The 19,631-nt window shown below is 37.8% G+C and overlaps 1 protein-coding gene across 1 annotated transcript in view; it reads left to right on the plus strand.

Annotated features, from left to right (window-relative positions):
• Positions 1 to 19,631, plus strand: part of LOC120525965 (plakophilin-1) — a 70,557-nt gene that overhangs the window by 14,402 nt on the left and 36,524 nt on the right. The window contains exon 2 of the mRNA XM_039748720.1: positions 1,289 to 1,407. Within this exon, the coding sequence (XP_039604654.1) occupies positions 1,289 to 1,407 (119 nt within the window). The remainder of the gene's footprint in view (positions 1 to 1,288; positions 1,408 to 19,631) is intronic.

Raw genomic sequence — 19,631 nt, forward strand, 5'->3', positions numbered from 1 at the left:
TTTAATGGGTTTTCCCTCCGCAAGACTAAGGTTGTAGGTCTCAAACAATCTGCTGTTTAAGTGCTTGTTCTCTCTGTTGCACATATTCACCCTCTGCGTGGCTTCTCAGAATAGCTCCACCCTTTCTGACAGCATCTCTCTCTCTCTCTCTCTCTCCAAGATCTGTGTGGCCCCAACTGAATTTTCATTTCAAAAACTACTGATTAGGGCACAAAACTAGTAGAAGTCTTTCTGTCCAAGGCTGATGTCTTTTACCAGACTTGGCAGTATTACTAGTCAGATGGACTACTCAAATTGTTCATTATAAAGACTTTCGATAATAGTTCAAAAATCCCAATGCTATTATTAGTAACACTCCTTTAGGGTTAAATCAGATGAGTAGTAGGCATGACAAAAATGGCAACAAATGCATGCAGGACAGAGGATGAGACAGGTGCTTTGCTTGTGCATGTTCATTGAGCTACCTGATACAATTCTGTTTTAGTTCAAATCTGAAAGTGTAGCTTTGAATGCTCTTCTTTAGCGAATGCGTTTAACACCTCACCTGTTATAGCCAGTATCTCTGTTTTCTTGTTAAGATTGCAGGTTTGCTTGAAATCTCTTAATTGTTCCTGTTCAATACATTTTTCCATTTTAAGCAGCTGCTCATAAAACTTGGTCTTTAAAGAAGTCTGTGTCATGACAGCAACACATTACACTCCTGTTGAGAGTTTCTGGAACACTGATTTTTCATATTCAAGTTATATCATTGAAAGGAAAAATAAAAGTACTGTAATTATGCATATTTCTCATCAATAAAGTTAGTAAAATAAATATGGTAATTGTAAGGCAGAATTAGACTAACTAGTGATTGATGGCTATAGGTGGTCAATTTTATCCTTAGCCCGAAAACCTTTAAGTACCTCTGAATTACATAAATTCTTGTATGTTTTCTTTTGACTAGATATACCTATATATTGTGTATTAATTATGTTTGACCATTATTAATCAGAAAGAAAGAAGCTGATTGTTTAATTTATAAAGTGTTTCTGCTACCAATGAGACTAAGTAATTGATTTAATTATTCAGATAATATAAACTATTATATTGTATATTTTGTAAAATACTCCTATTTGTATATAAAATTCCCATGAGTTTCAGTCAAAAATTGTTGTTTACATAACAGATTATTTCCTGCACTGAACTTGCATGTAGTACACTTTGTATAAAAAAAATATATTAATACAATTAGCAATTCAAATGGTGCTCAATTTCGGTCGCACCTTTAATGCTCCTCTTTCCTTTATAGATATGGAGGGTTCAACTTTCATGAATGGTTTTGGCCATAGATCTTCCTACTGGGCAGGAGGAAATACACTATCCGGATATAATACCAATGTCTACAGGGTGCCAACAACTCGACGGCAGGTAATTTATTCACTGTATCATTTTAAGAAGCACTTTGCAAAGTTTCTTTCAGCATTTGCAGTATGTACTCATGAAAAAGATTCAATATTGCTTTATTTGGATGAGTGGCAAGCAGCCTGCTTAGTGTTTATCTTTCAGGATGACTACACTTGGCTTCACTTCAGTTCATCTTAATCTCATGAGATCAAATGGTTGTTAGACTAGCTGAAGCATGTAAAACATGCAACAAATATAAAATGTAATGCTGTTGTATTATATAGCACGTTTCCTAATAAACTTGAACAAATGAGAAATGGAGCTAATTCACAAAATGTATTAAGGAGCATGTGTTGGCAAACCCACAACCTCCTGTTTTAAGTGTGAGTGAATACTATGTGAGTACTCGCCTTGCAGGTACTTTGGCAGCCATTTAAGTCCAAACCAGGGTTTCTAATACAATGTAGGAACTTACATTGAAAAAGATAAGATGTGGTCATAGAGAAGATGAACTGGAAAGGGGAAAAAAGGACAAAATCTTAGTGTAAGGATTAAGTAGATGTCATGGGTCACACAGATTAAAAAATGATACAAATTTGCATAATGATCTAGATGAATGAAGGAGATGCTTTTAGAGTGGGGGAAAACAAGTGTCAAGTAGAGATTTATATATGGAAAAAAACACAATGAAACATTAAAAAATAACTTAAATCTTTCATGCTTATGCCTCCTACACCACCATGCCACACATTTGCCTGTATGCAAAAATCCAACTCAAGAAATAAACTGTGCAAGTGCAGCAAACCCTTATAAGACCCCAATCTCATCCACAGAAGCAGAATGCCTAGAAGCATGTTAGAAGGAATCCACAGCTGAAGATATATATGAAAACAGAGATTAGACACAGAAGAAAAGCAGCAAACCACAAAGGAGAGTGTTGTGTCAGGGCAGCAGTAGCATTTTACATGAAGGAAAAAAGTTCTTGATAACACCAAACAACATTATAATTATGCATTGGTCCAATTTGCAAGTCCATCTTGCTTGCAATCCACATTACTCTTCAAAACATTGAAGAATGAAGGACAGGACAAGATTCCACTGCCATTAGAAGAAGAACATCCCTACTCCACTACTAAATAAAAGCTTTGTTGACTTCTAGTTGTAGATTGTTAAGCTTTAGTTGCTGACTTCAGATTATCATAGGTCACTAGGCTGATCCACGAACAAACTTGAGACAGGCAAAATGCAAAAGAATTGGCTGCAAACTAGTTTCAGAGGCTTATGCTACTGCCAAAATCAACAACTTGCGAGCTTCAGCCAGGTTTTAAAAAGCAAAGTAAATTCATGGAAAGCATATTTTTCACTCCAAATATAAAAATGCAATTTCTGGCTAACCAGATTATTTTTTTTTTAATTTTAGGTTATACAGTAAGGTGAAAGATCACTGTAATGTCAGAACTCTGAGAATTCAGGCTGTATTGCTGACTTTTAATTGTCTGATCTCACACTACAAGGGGTGTTTCCATGAAATTTGTGATTGTGAAATTCATATCATCCATGTGTCAGATACCACCATTTGTTCGCTGATGTAAGCATTCTCTAACAACCAAATGCCAACACATACTCTCAGACCCACAGACATATATTATAACATAGAAATATGTACAAACTTCTAAAACTGAACATGAGTACACAAATGCACTCACCCACTTCACACAGTCAGAAACACTCAAGAAACTTGCCTGATACATACATAAAAGCACCAAGCATGAAGAGATGCTAGCTAATAAGCCCAAATACTGACACAATTGCACTCATAACCCAAATGCATGAATTAAGAGTATAAGCAAGAAGTAGTAGTTAGTAAAGGAAAGGAGAATAAATCCTAATCGCAGTAAAGAATGAGCAAAATTCTGATCTTCCAGAATCATTTTACTTTCTCAGTATTTGTTGAGTCTTTTTAACACCTGTTGTTTTTTTGGCCTGAATCTATTATACCAATTATCCACTCTTAGTGTTTCAGCACACTTTGTGTCCCTAGCCAAAAAAAAAAACAGCGTGTCAGTGATTCGACATGTACTGTATCCCTAACGCCATGGGAGCCTATCTGGTGGTTCTTTAGCTGACTTTTGTATGTTTAAGATACACAGCATATAATTGTTATTCTGTAACTGTTTTATTGCTCTTCCAATACTGCATTTTTTTCATAGATGAGTGAATTGCAAATTTTGTTTTGTACTGTTAAGCTCCCTCTTTACCGGACACCTCAAGTGTCCAGCCAGCTCTGGAGCTAGAGATAAGAACATCAGGAAGTTTCAATTAAGATGACACCAGTCAGTGCATTCAGTTTTTTATTTGTAGCCAAGTTGGCCAGGTTTCACCCTGAGGAAAGGGGGTGGGGGCAACCATGCAGTTATACTTTGATCCAGGTCATAAAAGTCTCTGCTGAAAAGTACACAGTCCAGCCACTTGCTCATACTCTTTCTGGTGCCAGTTTGCCATTGAGCAAAAAGAAATCTCCATGGTGCCAATCCAAAGAAACTTTACGCTTTTACCCCAGCACAAAAAAAGTGTGTTTGATATACAGTAACCATTGGTCAGGACATATATGAAGACAGGAGTGCTATCTTCCCCCTACACACCACAAAAGAAACACTAATGTTGGTATTTTGATACTGGATAGCATTGCCACTTCATTTGTTCTAGGACCACAGTTTGTTTCTTGGAGGTTTTGCTTTTTTGTCAAGCTTGCCTAATTTTCCTATATTTACAATTAGGTCTATAAATATTTGGACAGAGACAACTTTTTTTTCTAATTTTGGTTCAGTACATTACCACAATGAATTTTAAATGAAACAAGTCAGATGCAGTTGAAGTGCAGACTTTCAGCTTTAATTCAGTGGGTTGAACAAAAAGATTGCATTAAAATGTGAGGCAAGTAAAGCATTTTTTAACACAATCCCTTCATTTCAGGGGCTCAAAAGTAATTGGACAAATTAAATAACTGGAAATAAAATGTTCATTTTTAATACTTGGTTGAAAACCCTTTGCTGGCAATGACAGCCTGAAGTCTTGAACTCATGGACATCACCAGATGCTGGGTTTCCTCCTTTTTAATGCTCTGCCAGGCCTTTACTGCAGCGGCTTTCAGTTGCTGTTTGTTTGTGGGCCTTTCTGTCTGAAGTTTAGCCTTCAACAAGTGAAACGCATGCTCATTTGGGTTAAGATCAGGTGACTGACTTGGCCATTCAAGAATTTTCCACTTCTTTGCTTAAATAAACTCCTGGGTTGCTTTGGCTGTATGTTTTGGGTCATTGTCGAGTTGTAACATGAAATGCCGCCCAATCAATTTGACTGCATTTAGCTGGATTTGAGCAGACAGTATGTCTCTGAACACCTCAGAATTCATTCGGCTGCTTCTGTCCTGTGTCACATCATCAATAAACACTAGTGTCCCAGTGCCACTGGCAGCCATGCACGCCCAAGACATCACACACTGCCTCCACCGTGTTTTACAGATGATGTGGTATGCGTTGGATAATGAGCTGTTCCACGCCTTCTCCATACTTTTTTCTTGCCATCATTCTGGTAGAGGTTGATCTTGGTTTCATCTGTCCAAAGAATGTTTTTCCAGAACTATGCTGGCTTTTTTAGATGTTCTTTAGCAAAGTCCAATCTAGCCTTTCTTTTCTTGAGGCTTATGAGTGGCTTGCACCTTGCAGTGCATCCTCTGTATTTACTTTCATGAAGCCTTCTCTTTATGGTAGACTTGGATATCGATACGCCTACCCCCTGGAGAGTGTTGTTCACTTGGTTGGCTGTTGTCACCATGGAAATGATTCTGCGATCATCCACCACTGTTGTCCTCCATGGACGTCCAGGTGTTTTTGTGTTGCTGAGTTCACCAGTGCTTGCTTTCTTTTTCAGGATGTACCAAACTGTAGATTTTGCCACTCGTAATATTGTAGCAATTTCTCGGATGGGTTTTTTCTGTTTTCGCAGCTTAAGGATGGCTTCTTTCACCTGCATGGAGAGCTCCTTTGACTGCATGTTGTCTGTTCACAGCAAAATCTTGCTCATGCAGGCACCGCACCTCAAATCAACTCCAGGCCTTTTATCTTCTTAATTGATAATGACATAACGACGGACTTGCCCACTCCTGCCCATGAAATAGCCTTTGAGTCAATTGTCCAATTACTTTTGAGCCCCTGAAATGAAGGGATTGTGTTAAAAAAATGCTTTAGTTGCCTCACATTTTTATGCAATCTTTTTGTTGAACCCACTGAATTAAAGCTGAAAGTCTGCACTTCAACTGCATCTGATTTGTTTCATTTAAAAAACATTGTGGTAATGTACGGAACCAAAATTAGAAAAAAGTTGTCTCTGTCCAAATATTTATGGACCTAACTTTACATGCATTTCCAGTAGGGCTTCTTTGCTACATTTACAGTCGAAAGTCATGCTGTCAAGTTAACTAGTTACTCTGTGCTGACCCATCACGAGTGAGTTTGTAATTGACTGGCATCCTATCAGGAGGATTGTTGCTACCATGTGTCCATTCCTGCCAAGATATGAACCAAAGTAGTAACTGAATGGCTTTATTAATCATATTTGGTTATTTGCCGACTGGGAAAAATATTTAAAGTTTAAATGTTTTAGCATTTGCCTGGGTGGGATCTCCTTCATTTCAAACAGTCAAATGAAAACAATTTTATATTTCACAAAAAATGAGTTCCTTGCAACACATAACAATGAGGAACGCTTACTATAAACATCAAGCACAACCAAATGAAAAGACATGGTTAAAACCTAAATCTTTTCTCTGTGCATTTGTGAGAAAATAAAAACAGAGTGACAAGTTCTGGCAAGTGTTCCAGTACCAAGATGAGTAATTATATTAAACAGGGGATTACATTGTATTATATATTTCAAGTCAAGTCAAGTCAAATTTTATTTACCGATTATAAATACAGTATAATATGTAGTGAAATGCTTAGTTGCTAAGCTCAAAGACTGTAAATTTAGGAGGAATATAAAGGACAATAGCAATAATATATGACTTTACAGATGTCAATAAAAATCATTATGTTAAATAAGTGCAATAAAACACATTATAATAGAATTATAAAATATGCGATAAATAACTAAATAAATAATAAGTTGAATAACGTAATGTAAGAGTGTTAACAATAGGGCATCATTTATTTTCTAGACATTTTCCTCTTTCAACATGCAGATAGACTGTGGGAAAAATCTCCTGCTCAGTCTTTTTGAACTGGGATTTAGACGGCAGTAGCGTTTACCTGACTCAGAGCACTGAAATGATGCTGCTGTTGGGATGACAATATTCTTTGCTCAGGTCTGACATCACTTAAGTGTAAATGTCCTGGAAGTTAGAGAGTGCTTAGTCAGTGATGTGTTCAGCTGACCTCATCACATAAGCAGAGCCTTCTGCTGCTTCCAAACCAGACAATGAATTTCAATGGTGGATGTTTAGAAGTTATTTAGTAATTGGAAGGGCAGCCTGAAATCATTATGGTGTCTCAGGTGGTGAAGATGTTGTTGTAACTTTCTTACCAAGGTGTTGATGTGCTTGGACCAATAAGTCAGGTATCTAAAACTGTCCATCCTGTCTACTCTAGTGAGGTTAATACTGAGGAGATGATAGTGCCTCTGCTTTTTTCTCCCAACACCTGCAATCAACACATCTGTTTTGTTGACATTCTGGATTAAAATGCTGTTATAACATCGGTGTGACAGGCTCTTTACTTAATCCAAGTAAGTCTTCTCATTGTTGTCACCAGCAAACTTCACGATGATGTTGGAGTCTTGCATTCACATGTGTAGAGGGAGTACAGCACTGGACTCAGAACACAGCCCTCTGGAACGCCTGTGTTGAGAGGGAGAAATGATGAAATGTGGCCACCCACTCCAGCTACCTAGGGTCTGCCTGTCAGGAAGTTAAAAACCCAGCTACACAATGAAACACTCAGACGCAGGTCTCTGAGCTTGATGATGAGCTTTGAGGGGTTTATTGTGTTAAATGCAGAACTATAGTTTATAAATAGCATTCACACATAACTGCCTCACTTGTTGTCCAGGTGAGCCAGTACCATGTGAAGAATTAAGGTGATGGCATCCTCTGTGGATCTACTGGAGTGATATGCAAATTTTAATGGATGCAGTTCTTTTGTCAGAAAGGGCATATATAATGTTTGACTAGCTTCCTAAAACACTTCTTTGCTATAGGCATTCAGGCAAACCCAGGTACAGGGACAATGAAGTATCTTTTAAAGCATGTTGGCACAACATACCGGTTTAAGGAGAGATTATTTTTATTACAGTGATATGCTGGAACTTTATCCTTGCTCTGAAGTTGTCCAGCTTGTTCTCCAGTGACTGGACATTTGCTAGTAGAACACTGGGTACTGGTGGTCAGTGTGCTCGAGTAGTAAAGGCTATGCGACAAAAATGATGTAAGAGTTGGAGGCATACCCCATGTGCAGCTGGCACATGCTGCACACTTAATTTTTTCTACCTACGCAGTGAAGGAGATGCAGCACTATGCATTCAAAGTGGTGAATTTCGAGGAGAGTCTGGTTATGTGGGTTCCAGAATGATGAATAAAGGACTGATTATGATGCAACAGGATATTAAAGCACTCAATAGACATTCAGAAATACTTGAACTGAATCTGTTCATCATGTACTGTATATACCACACTTCACTCCACCTTCTCCATTTTTTTGTAAAGTCAATAACAGCACAGCACAGGCACAGCTCTTCCTTCATAAACCAAGTCTCCCTTCCTCTGCTATGACATGTAACACTGACCAAACAGTCACTTACTCACTGAGAGACTATAAGCACACTGATCGAACAGGCCACAAGTATGAATGTGTTTTGGTAGATGACCAGTTTATGCTTTGCGTTTTGGTCTGTGCACAGACTTCACACATAACTATAACAATCCTTTAGTCTGTTGCGCACTTCATTTTTTTCATTTGAGTGGGTCCACTGTTATTGTCACCATTATTCCAAAAGGATCTCGCTTAGCCAAGCTAAATAAACGAATATGAAGTCACAAAGCTGGTTAGTAACCTGTGATCCTAGGTTTATGAGTGTCTGGTGATCATAAATCATGAAACAAAAGTAGTGGGTGTATAAAAAGCAAATTAAATCCATCCAGTATCCAACCTGCTATATCCTAACTACAGGGTCACGGGGGTATGCTGGAGCCAATCCCAGCCAACACAGGGCGCATGGCAGGAAACAAACCCTGGGCAGGGTGCCAGCCCACCACAGAGCAAATTAAATAAAAAACTAAACACATTTTGATCTGAGCCAGCAGAACAGTGACCAAACTCCGAGGTCAGCTATTTTATATGAACACATTATATGAGCATTCTCTGCAAGCCAAGTTAACATCATCATAAAATTGAAATAATTTACCATGTCTGTGACAACAAGTTGAACAGTGTGGTTTATACTATAGTACATGGTGTACAGCCTTGCCTTTTTAGTGATTTTTAAGGTTGAGGATAACTTAGTGTTTGATCATAGTGCCTTAAGCCATGTTTCCACTACCAGCTCTTCTAGTTTTTTTAATATGTAGAGTCAGCACATGTCTTTGGGCATGTAAGGGGAAACCTCATACTAACACAGGAAGAATATGCAAAATCTACATACAAATCACACTGACACAGGATTCTAACTCAGGACACTGGCCACATGAAGCAGCAATCATAGGTCAGCTGCTAACTGGGCAAAATGATTTTGATAATCTTTCCTATGCTCTCACTCTCTTTCTACAAGAGCAAAACACAGGTTTCTTAGTTTCAGTCTCATTTTATTTCATCAAAATAACATATGCACAAAACACACTCTGACAACTAGTTTTTCTACCTTATTGAAGATATAATCAGTGCTTACGTTTGCTATCCTGGAAAACTCTATCCATCTATTATAGAACCAGTTTAATCAAGCTCAAAGTCACAGGGCCCAGAGATCATACTGGCAACGTTAGGTGCAAGGCAGCATCTGGACTTTGATTAGGAATCCAGTCTATCATAGGGCACATAAATACACATCCATATCGTCCAAAATTGGAGTCTCCAAATTGCCTAACCTACAGAATGTCTAATGAATATGTGTACTGTGCTGTTTTGAAATGTTGTTATACTAAAAATATCTGATATACTTAATTAATGAAAACTGACTTTCATCCACTAGAGGACCATAAAAAGAAAAAAGTTTTTTAGAATGTGAAAAAGACAGTTGTGGAAAATCTTTTTGTTTTGATACCTTTCCTAATCCGGAATCCAGACTCCAGCATATCTTATTCGGTCAATTCATTTTCCTTGCATTTCACTACTGCTGCCATTTTGGGTACTGCCTTTAAAGGGTGACGCCCAGAGCTGGTATTAACGACACTCATCGACTCTTTCCACCCTTATAAATGTAACTTATTTTTATAGCTGAGGTCCTCCCTTTCAGTAGTAAACACAACATCTTATCTGAGGCCGTCGACATCCATTCCTTTAATTCTTCCATAGTCAAAACTTGTAGTACATGTTCTAGCACAGTTTCTTTCTAAAGTCATACCAAGTATGAATTTATGTTCTTCATGCATAGAAAACAGATGTAAACCATTTTTTTGTTTTACCTAGTCAGTGATTCCAGTTTAGTTTGCAGTACAGTACGGATTCTGCAATAATCTTTTACATAACACCATAAATGGTGAACACCACTCCAAAGTAAACCCAGTTTTCTGTTGAATCAGATTTGCTTTTCTCCACTTTGATTGCAGAAACTTCTAAATGCCTACATTAAAACATTTTCAGCCTGCTAATAACCTCTGTATGGCACTTACTTTAACTAAAAAATTCAGTCACAGTTACAGCTCCTTAAAGTTCCTCAAAAAGGGTCTGGGCAAATACCATGTTCATTGACAAAGGTAACTGACATGAGATGCTTTCTTAGGCTGGACTGGATGTGTTGAAAAATGTAGTATTTTTATAATCAGGATAGAGTTAATTGGCATTTTAATATAAGCCTATACTTTAGCTTCATACGGAGTAAATGACTACCCTATTCGCACTTGTTCACGATTTGCTGCATATATAGGTGATGCTGTGGAAAGGCTAGAATCAGATGTCTGTTGTTGTGGTATTGGAATCTTATATGGCATTCAACTCACTTTCCTCAGTATGCCGAAGTGACAAAATGCCTGTTAGGTATACATATAAAGATCACTGAGATGGTTTGTCTAGTATCCTATTCAATACCAAGTATGGAGTAGCATTTTGATCATTTCAGCAGGTGTTCTGCATAGCAGGTACCAGATTCAGTGCTTATGGGAAAAAGTTGTTTGTATAGACCCATTGGATTTGACAATATATTCAACAAGCTAATAACTGATGTATCTTTGTTTTGAGATCCAGAGTTTTGCATATTGCTTTCAGGGTTAAATGTTGCAGGCAAACCAACTGTGCTAGTCAGAACAGAGATCTCAAAAATGTTGTTGGTAATCTAAGTAAGCAAGCCTACAAGCCTATACACAGCAACTCTTCAAAGCAAGCAGTATCATTAGTGAGGATATGTGCATCTGCTGGCTCAGGCTGTCTTTGTCTTCAAGCAGAAATGAGCAAACAGGAGAAAAAATGCATGTTAAATAGTAGCTTGCTTTCAATATAGCACAAATAGTTAGACTGATGTGTCACAATGTGCTTAAAACTCATATTTTATTGTTTTTAGTGCCTTTCTTTCATTCTACAAAGAAATCTCATTCTATATTATACTTCTTATAGCAAGCAAAATTACAACATGGTTTACACATTACTCTACAATCTGTTTAAAAACCTTAGAAATAGACACTATCACACAATCGTTTATTCTACTAAATTTAAAACAATTGGAATGGTAAATCACTTCACAAAATAAAGTGTAATATTTGTAGCCTTTTCTCAGGTGAACACCATCACAAAAATTCTCACAATTTCTCAGTAATTCTCTCAATTCTTATTCTATATAGTGAATTGTAATATGAACCTTTACAAAATGATTTGCACATTAACCATCGCAGTTAAAAGACAAGTGTCTGTGTGTCTCTGTATCTATGTGCTTATTCAGTTGCTGTGTCTCTTTGTTATTCCAAAAAGTGGCGTATCACAAACATTTTTAGTACAGTCGTGGCCAAAAGTTTTGAGAATGACTCAAATATTAGTTTTCACAAAGATGGCCCCCTCAGTTTTTATGATGGCAATTTGCATATACTCCAGAATGTTATGAAGAGTAATCAGATGAATTGCAATTAATTGTAAAGTCTCTCTTTGCCCATTTCCACTGCATTTCAGCCTTGCCACAAAAGGACCTGCTGACATCATTTCAGTGATCTTCTAGTTAACACAGGTGAGAGTGTTGACGAGGACAAGGCTAGAGATCACTCTGTCATGCTGATTGAGTTAGAATGGCAGACTGGATGCTTTAAAAAGAGGGTGGTGCTTGAAATCATTGATCTTCCTCTGTTAATCATGGTTACCTGCATGAAAACATGTGCAGTTATCATTGTTTTGCACAAAAAGTGCTTCACAGGCAAGAATATTGGTGCTAGTAAGATTGCACCTAAATCAACCATTTATCGGATCATCAGGAACCTCAAGGAGAGAAGTTCAGTTGTTGTTAAGAAGGTTTCAGGGCACCCAAGAAAGTCCAGCAAGTGCCATGACTGCCTCCTAAAGTTGATTCGGCTGTGGGATCAGTGCAGAGCTTGTTCAGGAATGGTAACAGGCAGGTGTGAATGCTTCTACTTACAAACTGAGGTGAAGGCATTTGGAGAATGGCCTGGTGTGATATATCATGCAAACAGTAAAGTGTCATGTGTGGGGTTGCTTCTCAGCCAAGGGAGTGGGCTCATTCTCAGTTTTGCCTAAGAACACTGCATGAATAAAGAATGGCACCAAAACATCCCCGAGAGCAACTTCTCCCAACCATCCAAGAACAGTTTGGTGACAAACAATGCCTTTCCCCGCATGATGGAGCACCGTGCCATTAGGCAAAAGTGATAACTAAGTGGTGTGGGGAACAAAACATCAAAATATTGGGTCCATGGCCAGAAAACTCTCCAGACCTTAATCCCATTGAGAACCTGTGGTCAATTCTCAAGAGGCAGGTGGACAAACAAAAACCCACAAATTCTCTGACAAACTCCAAGCATTGATCATGCACAAATGGGCTACCATCAGTCAGGATTTGACCCAGAAGTTGATTCCAGGGTGAATTGCAGAGGTCTTGAAAAAGAAGGGCCAAGACTGCAGATATTTACTCTTTGCATAAACTTAATGTAATTGTCAATAATTTGAAACTTATGAAATGCTTGTAATTATGCTTCAGTATACCACAGAAACATCTAACAAAATGATCTAGAAACACTGAAGCAGCAACCTTTGTGAAAACCAATACTTATGTCATTCGCAAAACTTTTGGCCATGACTATAATAAAATGTGTTGTATTTTTCATTCCAACAGATGACGCCTTGCACACATTAACAAATTTCTTACGAATCCCATACCATTCATTACCACAAATGTTCGCCATGTGCAATCTGTTGGAATGTCAAATATAGTGCACTGTATTTCCACATACATTACAAAGTACATTCCGATTAATGATGCACTCAAATGTTGATACTTGGTCTACGTTGATTGCTTAGACTTCAACTTGTCCCAGATGGACAGCACAGCAAGTTATTTAGTGAAAGCTTTTCAAAGTGAGCCTCATGAATAATTTTATCTTGTAGTATGCTTCTTTCAGACATCAATCTTCTTTGAGAACACTACACAGAATATTTAATACTGAAATAACAATGATTACTAATGATCTATTAATTGCTTGAGTACCTAGGCCCTACTACTTTTTATATCTATTTCTGTTCAGTCTTTTGCTACACAGTGTATAATCCTCATGTGGTAACAAAAAATAGCTAGATACTGTAAAGGTACTGCATAAATTAACCTAAATTTGCACTAAACGTGGATGCGCCCTGTGCTGGGAATATCATCTCTACCCAACTCCAGTGTCCACCAAAAATTGACCAAACATCAGTAAAATCAAAAGCACTTCAAACTGATGGACAAGACAGCAGAAATTAAGAAACTGCTAACAAATTCAACCAAAGGTAACTGAAACATTCTCCCACTGAGCTTTGCAGGTACAAAATAGTACACCTGCTCCCATATTTCTACAACTAGTCCCCAGAGAAGTTAATTGACTTGTTCACTTGTGGCACTTATCAAGCATAATGTTTTATTAATCCACTAACATATCCACCAGGCATCAATGAAACAAAGAGTGGAAAGCTTTTGGGCAGAAGAGACTTAACAAATAGTAATAAATGAAGATCAATATCTAGCAATCCCCTTGCTTTCTTTTCAAATCAAAATGTTTTTTCCCCATTACCTAGCTTCATTGCCATTCTCTTCTAATAAGTTAGTTCTTATCTCATATATTATTGGCAATGTTATATCTTATGTCCTTCAGAAGTTTGAGACAGGTTCAAAATTGATGGTCCTGCTTCTGAGACACCTCCACACTTGTTATTTAATAAATCCACAGTATTGGAGGCAATTCCCTTGCTCCTTTTTGTGTCAGACAAGCAAGTCTACATTTGGAGATGTTCTTAATCAATCAGTGCCTGAAACACTGGGTCGAGTTGTTATTCACTTACAGAAAAATTATTTTAATTACATTCTAATCTACTATACTCCTTTCCCTTTTATTATTATAAATTTGATCACCAAAGATGATTATCAGCACAAACTTTAACATAGCAATTAGTGCAGCATTAGTCCAGTTTCAGTGTAGACTCACATCAAGCCACCTGACTGAATATAAAACATGTCTGCTTGCCTGCAGAAAGATCATTCAGACATGTTTGAAATTTTGATATTGGCCCAGCAGAAACTGACACTCTGGTTTCCTTCAACAGGCAGCTCACTTACTTTGTCTTCTCTTTGTAAGAATACACAGTCTTAACAGTCCCAAAGTTAACAGTGTCTTAAAATTTAACATTCTGTATTCCTAAATACACAAGCACATCTGCACAGAGGGAGATAGGAGGCACAATATAAGCAGTAAAGCAGGGATAAGACCACATTTAATTGATAGGTCCCAGTCGAGTGGACTGAAAACATTCTTCCAGACAGTCAGTCAGTCAGTCAGTCATCATCCACAAGGACTTCAAAACACACTGACACTTAAGATGATAGGAGCACACCTACAAACCAACATAAAAACACATTAGTAAATTCTCATGTCTGTATATCCATATACTGTAAATAATTAAGTGCATCTACAACATCACTATTGCAAAGACTTAAGCACATTCCATAATATACAGTTTTACCCATTGTTACATATAATAAACATTATAGATATAAACACATTTGAAAGCACAGGCTGTCAATTTATTGTGACTTACAAATATATATATACATACATATGTTCACAAACACATGTACACTTTCTCGCTCACAAGCACACCCATGAGAAGTTTATGAACATTCACATTGGCTTATTGTACTCAAACACAAAGATATTGAATGTACTGTTCTCACATAATCGTATAAATAGGCATCAGCACAGTTGTTATGTAGTAGCACAAGCATCTATCATATTTTGATAACGTTAATCTTACTCCTCCTGCACTGCCCAGCCACTACCTTCCTGTAGAGTTTGTTATAGCATATGTCTATAGTGGCACTCCCTTTTTCACTCTTATGTTGCTGAACAAACAATATACTTCTCAACAACAACCCATCCTTCCCATGCTGGCATGCTAATGTGGAGGCTGTGCACAGAATTTGTTCATGCCCCAGAATATGACATTGTATAGACAAAAACAGGAATGTATTGAAATTTGGATTTGTGTAATATGTAAAATATGTATTATACATGGGCAGCATGGTGGCACAGTGGTAGCACTGCTGCCTCGCAGTTAGGAGACCTGGGTTCGCTTCCCGGGTTCTCCCCGTGTCTGCGTGGGTTTCCTCCGGGCGCTCCGGTTTCCTCCCACAGTCCAAAGACATGCAGGTTAGGTGGATTGGCGATTCTAAATTGGCCCTAGTGTGTGCTTGGTGTGTGGGTGTGTTTGTGTGCGTCCTGTGGTGGGTTGGCACCCTGCTCACCAGGGTGTTGGCTGGGATTGGCTCCAGCAGACCCCCGTGACCCTGTGGTTGGATTCAGCGGGTTGGATAATGGATGGATGGATGTATTATACATAGGTAAAGTGTTTGTTGTGTGTACTACAGTTGTGTGCAATGTTTTATGTCTATCATATTTATGTATTACCATTCATATGTACAAAATTAAGTTGTTCAAGGATGTTAATGTTTATGAGATTGGATGGAGTTGTATTTAAACTACTTGCCAAAAATTTGTAATCAACATTCATATTGGTCATGTCATTCAGTAATAGACACCAGAAAGTGCTTAAGACATATTTAATATTTAGTGTTTTGGGCAGCACAACATTTGTTTGATGAGATTTTGATCAATGCTTTGCAAATGCAAGACATTCTTGATATTAACTGAATGATGATATCATTGTGTACGCTATTCCAAGTGGTCTGCTCTGTCTGTGTCCCTCTGAGTGGTATTGGAAGCTGGACTGCAATTCCACATCCCTTGACTTTTCTCTTCTATGCCAGGTAAACTGGGATGGTGCCTTTCTTGTAATTGCTCGTATATCTTAGACAGATTCAGACACTTTACTAGCCTGTTCCCCCATCACTTTTAACTGTGCGCTGTCAGGAAAACAATATTGTACAAGTTGTGGGTAGGGTTGTGCAGTCAGGGGTATGAAATCTCTTTACTGGTATGGGTACAATATTTGTGCCCTTAAAAAAGCTGTATGTTATTATAAAGGTACAAATATTATAGTCATGCCAGTGGTACTTATGTACACCCTGAGGTGTATGCCTTATTTTTAGGCCTCATGCCTTTATTTTTGAAAGTGTATCCCTGCCACGCTGATCTAATACTGATGTTTCCACTTAAAAAATGAATTTTTGAGCATTTCTTTTATGATTGTGTGATACCCCAAAGCTTATACCATGTATGCATGACATGTTTTTATGTATTTATTAGACACTGAACCTGTACAAGCTGTGTCCAATAAATAAATAGCATTCAGTTTTAGGCATAGTTAACCATCCTAAATGAGTCAGCAGCATTACATAATAAACTAGCTTCCAATTAGGTACAAAATGGATAGGAAGTCCCTTTAAGTATCAGGCAATCTTTAAAGAATATAACAACTACAATAGCAACAACAATAATAGTAATAATAATACAAAGGTAGCTGTATGTCACAGAACAATCATATAAATAAAAAAAAGTTACTTGAAAACAGAATGGCACCGAACATCTGCAAAACAGAGAATTTTTATTGTATAATACTATACATTGTTGTGGTTGAATTTAGATTATTTTCCACATGGTGTAATCAGAATATTATGTACGGTATAGTTTACTTTATTCAATTAATTTATTTGTTTATTCTTTCAGTCATTCATTGTATACTATGTATTATTTCTCCTTATTCTGTTCATTATTATCTCTGCATATTTGATATTTAAATACTGTATTGTGGTTCATACCATTACTGCAGCTAGTGATAAGTAGTTTAATGAATAACTCCTTAAATAAATTGGAAAATTAATTACATGTTTTAACACTTGTAACAAAAAATATATTTTGTAAATCAACTGAGAAATAATAAAATTATAATTAATTCAAACATCTATATATATAATCGACCAAGTCGCCTGACCATGAGGTACGCACAACAGAGCCCCGCCCGCCAACTCTAACCCTCCTCCTGCGTCATGGGATACGCACGACAGAGCCCCGCCCGCCAACTCTAACCCTCGCTCTCGAGGCATGCGCACTGCCTGCTCATGTGGTCGCCCACAACACCTCGCCAAACACATGTTTACCCGCTGCATACAGCGATTCCCATCCGCGACAAGCATGCTTCTTCTTAGATGGTCCTGTTGGAACAGGGAAAACCTTTATCTACAAAACCATGATTCATACCATCAGAACTAGGAAGCTATGACCATTGTCCTGCTTCCACCTTAAAACTGGTCCCGCCCACACGCAGCAGGCACGGGATTTCTCGATTCCTATTTGTCCTTTTCCAAACCCTTCCCCATGCTGCCAGCGGATCCTCTTCAAAACTGGTCCCGCCCCCACGCAGCCAATACAGCATTTCTCGCCAAGCTTCTGCAGTACGTTTACGAAATAAAGCAAACTCTACATGCAGCGAAAATTTACTTCTCCAGCTAGATTCCATGCTCAGAACCATCAAACCCTTCGCTAAATCATACAAACATATGCATGAAATCTCTCAGTCCAATCCAACAGCATCTGTACGAATGCTTTTAGAGGAAAACCCTAGGCAGGATTTACGACGATAAAATGCCCTGACATGTCACACCAATGTTACAGCGATTTTCGTTGGAGAAGATGGCGAACCGCCTGCCGAAAGGGACATTTGCATCTGTTGCATAGGCAACTCCTGTAAACAGATTTCCACGCTCAATATGAATTGCGATTCTATGGTTTACCCACTTTTATTCCCTTACGGAGAAATTGGCTGGCACAAAGATTTACAACATGTTCCCGATAAAAGAACCGCCAAGCGAAGAAAGCTTACTCAATGCCAATTTTACACGTACAGATTAGCAATGAGGAATACATTAAGTATTTTGTACTCCAGCGGTGAACTATTCTAAAGAGTACGTCATAGATGTGTATGTTAAAACTGAGGCCGCGTGTCTCAACTATCTCAGATTAGATCAACAAGATTTGCGCGTCGAACAATACAAAGGACTGTCAGACGCACTGCAAGCAAACTTTGAAAATAACAACGTACGTTTAGGCAAAATGATCATATTACCGTCCAAATTTCCAGGACGTCCAAGATACATGCAACAAACTAGCAGGATGCCATGGCCATAGTACATAAATTCGGACAGCCTCATTTATTTATCACTTTCACATGTAATCCTGCTTGGCAGGAAATACTATATGCACTGTCGGATACTCAAAGACCGGAGCACAGACCTGATATTGTAGTACGAGTCTTTTGTATTAAGCTGCAGGAATTACTTAGAGGCATTCTACAACATCTTTTTGAGGTTGTTATTGATTATATTTACGCAATCAAATTTCAGAAGTGTAGCCTTCCTTATACCCACATGCTGTTTACTCTTCACAATAATTCTAACAACCAGTCTTCAGCCATGGTCAGTTGTACGTGGCTTTTTCTATGGTTAGATCTTTCGACTCATTATCTGTGGTCACCACCAAAACACCTATTCACAACTGCGTCTTTCAAGAAGTATTTATTTCTTCATGATTTCTCAATTCTTTTCTCACTGTTTTCCGTTCCTATTCTTACACCACCGTATGCTACGGTGGGCTTTCGCCAGTGAAGAATATTTCACTAGAGTGTCACTGTTTTCTATTTGCCAGTTAACTTTTTAAAACATAACAGCAAAGTCTAGCAGTCTAACAGCTTAACAGAGAGAGAGAGTGAGAGAAAAAGGCAATACAATAACAGCTTCAGAATTAAAAGTGATAGAAAGAACCAAGATTAAAGTAAGAGAAATGTAATATTTGTGTAATAGCTTTCAACAGAGGTTATTATACACCACAACTTTAAAAGAAAAACTAATAAGTGCAAAAGATGACTGCACCTGCAGCAGAAGCATTCATAATTTCCACCTTCAGTTAGTTGGCGCTTATCTCTTACCCTTTGCTTCCGTTTGTAAAATCAGAAAATCATTCACACGCAAAAAAGGCATGCTGTTGGCTTCTGCTGAAATATACAAACTTTAACTTGAGCCAGGACCTCCCTCACCTTTCCCCTGCTTCAAAATTTTGGGATTTTCCTATTACATTCTGAAAATACTGAGTCACATCTTGCCTTTTCTCATGTAATGCCACATGAACACACCTCTTTATTAAACCACTAAATATTCTTTGTTGTTTTGAAAATAACTGAGACTCCAACCAAATTAGATCAGTTCAATTTCAACCCTGTATTTGTCCTTTTTGGGGGGCAGAGAAGTGTCCTCAACCTATATTCATATTTCTATTATGTGAGGAACCAGTTCTACCAACTTTGTACACTTGATATACTCCTCTGCCATTATTATTATTAAATAAATTATTAGTAAAT

The sequence above is a fragment of the Polypterus senegalus genome, chromosome 3 (assembly GCF_016835505.1).
Source record: "Polypterus senegalus isolate Bchr_013 chromosome 3, ASM1683550v1, whole genome shotgun sequence".
Lineage (NCBI taxonomy): Eukaryota > Metazoa > Chordata > Cladistia > Polypteriformes > Polypteridae > Polypterus > Polypterus senegalus.